This window comes from Lactuca virosa, chromosome 5 (genome assembly GCF_052849685.1).
Source record: "Lactuca virosa cultivar CGN04683 chromosome 5, Lactuca_virosa_CGN04683_v6, whole genome shotgun sequence".
NCBI classification, from domain to species: domain Eukaryota; kingdom Viridiplantae; phylum Streptophyta; class Magnoliopsida; order Asterales; family Asteraceae; genus Lactuca; species Lactuca virosa.
Window position 1 is genome coordinate 397,953,002 of NC_136430.1, and position 3,920 is coordinate 397,956,921.

At 39.6% G+C, this 3,920-nt stretch overlaps 1 protein-coding gene across 1 annotated transcript; it reads right to left on the reverse strand.

Annotated features, from left to right (window-relative positions):
* Positions 1 to 862: 862 nt before the first annotated feature.
* On the reverse strand, positions 863 to 2,817 carry LOC145110915 (cell division control protein 2 homolog C). Its single transcript, XM_079047230.1, has 6 exons — positions 2,298 to 2,817; positions 2,100 to 2,211; positions 1,921 to 2,014; positions 1,561 to 1,630; positions 1,244 to 1,382; positions 863 to 1,136 (listed from the first exon to the last, which is right to left on the reverse strand). The coding sequence occupies exons 1-6, from the start codon at positions 2,702 to 2,704 to the stop codon at positions 1,044 to 1,046; spliced, it is 915 nt and encodes a 304-aa protein (XP_078903356.1). The 5' UTR covers positions 2,705 to 2,817; the 3' UTR covers positions 863 to 1,043.
* Positions 2,818 to 3,920: the final 1,103 nt, after the last annotated feature.

Consider the following 3,920-nt stretch of genomic DNA (forward strand, 5'->3'; position numbering starts at 1 on the left):
CGGTTCATTCCTTTATGGAACCTATGTAAAACGCGAATCCAAAAGTGGTCATGCTTTTGGTCTTTTCCAGTCGTCGCATCTTCTGAAATATCGATCCAAGATTGTGCCAACACTAACACTTCTAGGGGTTCCCAACCTTTAGCCTGCGCCTTCTCTTTTCTTTTAGTTGGTGCTCGAGTGGGCTGGGTTTCTTCAACGAATTCCGGTTCGGAATCAGAAACGACCGTATGTGGTTGTGCTTGTGTTTGTTGAACAAACTCGGGTTGAGAATGGATTAAAATCTGTCGGGTTGTGGTAGTGTTTGTGGTAGTGGTTGTGTTTGTGGTAGTGGTTGTGTTGGTCGTTGTGGAAAATACAAAAGCATACCACCATGGTGGTAATACGAAGGTGAAAAAATCGGTTGATCAAATGAAAGTATTGGGGTTGCGGTGTTTCTAGCGAGTGTTTTTTCTTTGGTGGCCTTTTAGAAGAAGACATTTTGAAAAAAATTTGAGGAAAATATAGTAAAAAGATAAGGAATTATTATGAAGATTTTGTAAGAAATGGTAAGTATATATAGGGTAAATTTAAAAAAAATAAAAAAATTTAAAAATAAAATTAATTTTGCACAATAGACCGTTCAACGGTCAAAAGTTGCACCATTCAATCAAAAGACGCGGCCAAAACTCGCCACACTGTGACCAAAACTGCAGGAAACCGCACCCGGGGGCGGTGTTCGCGGTCCAGGTGGCAAAACCGCGGTTTGGAACCGCGCCCACTCCCTGCAGCCTAAGAAACCTCCTATTTTTTTGGCAAAGTAAAATGAAAATGATGTTAGACCATGAGGAGTTGAGGACTTCCACAACCCAACCAACAAGCACGATGAACCCAAGAGCTTTATCCCATAACAAATAACAATAATTTGAGTGAACTTTGGCACACTAAAACACACATATTGTGAAATCTCTTATATCAATCAATCATACACTAAAATCACCAAGGTGATGATAACATTCTTCACTTCAAACTACAAACTAGAAACTCAATCCGATAGATGATGTGGTTCAGAACTGAGATTTATCAAGGCTATCAAAATAAGGATGATCCATAGCAGCTTTGGCTGAGATTCTGTCAGCCGGGTCGTATTTCAGCATTTTCTGAAAACAACAAAATCATGTAATCATGTAATAATAACACACAAAAAATACATCTTACATAACTGAAAGAAAGATATCAAGAATCTTGTTTGAGAGAAATATAGTACCGATAGAAGGTCAACCCCATCAGGTCCTAATGATGGAACAACACGTGCCAAATTCTGGGGCTCCCACCTAGGATATACATGCCAGTCCCTTAAGGATGTGACACCTGGCCATTGCTGGTCTGTTGGTGTTCCAAGCAACCTGCGACCACAAACCAAAAATAAAATCATATCAATCTTGTCTTGCCTTCTTCACTGCATACAAATAAATCCTTCAAGAATCACAACTAGCAAAAATGCAAGCAATTTGCCACCCTTTCATATTGTCTAGTTTGAGAACAGAGAAACACGTCGTTTCATGTAAAGTTGTATGTAAAAACCTGAATATATGAAGCAGTTGCTGGAATTCAGAATCACCAGGAAACAAAGCTTGCCTTCTTGCCATTTCAGCTGTGAGAAATTACTACCCAGGTTAATAACATGAAATGGCCTACAATCAAGAAATAGACAGAAGGACTTTGATCTTTGGATGCCATCTGGGTTTGGTACCAAATTTATTACTAATGTGTAGGGGGGAAAGATTACGACAACAACTCCAAATAAAAGAAAAAATTGTGGGTATTCATTTAAGGCTACTCACAGAGTCCATGAGATAGAGATTACGAACAAGAACAAAAGGGGAAACGTAGTTGTAGATTGTGTATATAAGAAGGTGGAATAAAAGATCTGGAAATACTGACCGAAGATACAGCCAACAGACCACATGTCAACGCCAGTGGAATAATGAGTTGATCCCAACAGAACCTCTGGAGCTCTGTACCAAAGCGTAACAATCTGCAAACCCAAAAATCAAATTTTACATTCCAAGCCTAACCTAATCAACATCACTGAAGAAGAAGAAGAAGAAGAAGAGCAAAACCTCATGAGTATAACTCTTGAGAGGAACAGTAAAAGCTCTTCCAAGACCTAGATCGGCTATCTTTAGAATCCCCTTTTCTTTGTCAACCAGCAAGTTTTGTGGCTTCAGATCTCTGGTATTTTTGTTCCAACAGTTATTAAACCAAACAAAAAAAGAGGGCAGGGGAATATGAGAGGTAGAGATTAAGGAAATGGATACCTGTGAAGAACACCGTGACCATGGCAGTGAGCAACACCTTTACACAACTGAAACAGAAAGCTCTGGATCTGAGAAGGAGGGAGAGGAGAGGGATTAGGGCCCTTGCGATGAGAATCGATGAACTTTTTGAGATCGGTGTCCAGATACTCAAAGACAAGGTAGAGAAGGGGTTTGCCGTTATGGTGGATGTGTTGGACGCAGATGAGGCGGACGATATAGATGGAATTGGAGAGCATCTGGAGGAGGGAGATCTCGCGGAGGGCGGTGGGTGGGATGCCTTCCTCGTCCATCTCCAGACGGGTTTTCTTGAGGGCTACGAGTTGGCCGGTTTGCTTGTCTTTGGCTTTGTAGACTTTTCCATAGGTGCCTTCTCCTACCTTCTCCAGTTTCTCGTACTTGTCTTCCATGGCTGCTTGCAGAATGAGGGTGGGTGTGACCAGAGATGAGAGGGATTATATCAAATATAATATGAATATGATTTCAAATTGAAATCGCAACGGCAGTCGAAGTGTTTCCCACTTTTCCCCCGCTCTTCCAATTCGAATTCTTTCATTTTTGGGTTGGGCCCAAACCTACCATTTCACCATAAACTAAAAAACTTAGAATATTGATTAAATTACATAGTGGAGTAAATTATGCAAATGTTCCATGTGGTTTGAGGTAATCTGCGTTTTTGGTCCTTAATTTTTTTCTTAACTCGGACGGTCCCTAAGATGTAATTTTGTTGTGTATTTGGTCATGTCGGACCTAAAAGAACGTATTGCCCTTATTGAATATTTTTTAATTTATTTCTTTTTTATTATTTACTTGAATCTTTTTATTTATTTATTTATTAGGACCCACTATTCTTATCTACCATTATTCTTCATCGTTCAAGATCCCGTACTTCTAATTCATCACCGACCTCCAGTAACCGGTTGACTTCCAGCAACTAATTGACCTCCACTAACCACTACCAGTACAAACCTCAAAATCATATCAGTACAAACCTCAAAATCAAACTAATACAAATCTCGTATATTAAATTCAACCTCAAAATCAAAATCAAAATAAAAAACACAGATTATAAACCAAATTCTTCAGATCATAAACCAAACGATTCACATCCTAATACCAGGAATTCGAGTTTCCAAGTTAAATCACCAACCTGATGGACAAACGAATCATAAATCTTAATCCAAATGCTTTAGATCTTAATATACCCAAATCACCAAGAGAGTTAGGAGACATATCTTTAACCATGTGATTAAAGGGCTCTATTTTTGGTTTGATTTGATCATAATATACATCAGGGTAAGGAAAGAAATTGAAGGGAAACAAATGGATTGGTTCGTGGGGCATCATCTAAAGCGATTGTTGAACCTTAACACTACCAATGTTGGTCTGCGGTGAACACTGCTCCTCACGCAAAACCAAAACCAGAAACAAACCCAATCAATAATTAGGGTTAGACCTAAACCCATGGTCTAGTCCATTCCTCATCATGATGAGGGCAAAATACCATTTTGCCCTTTATATGCAAGCCCAAGTAAACTAATCCCAAAACCCCTAATGGCCCAAGGCCCAAAATCGATCCATTAGGCTTCTGTTGAGAACGCCTAGCGTCCGAACGTCGAGCGTTTG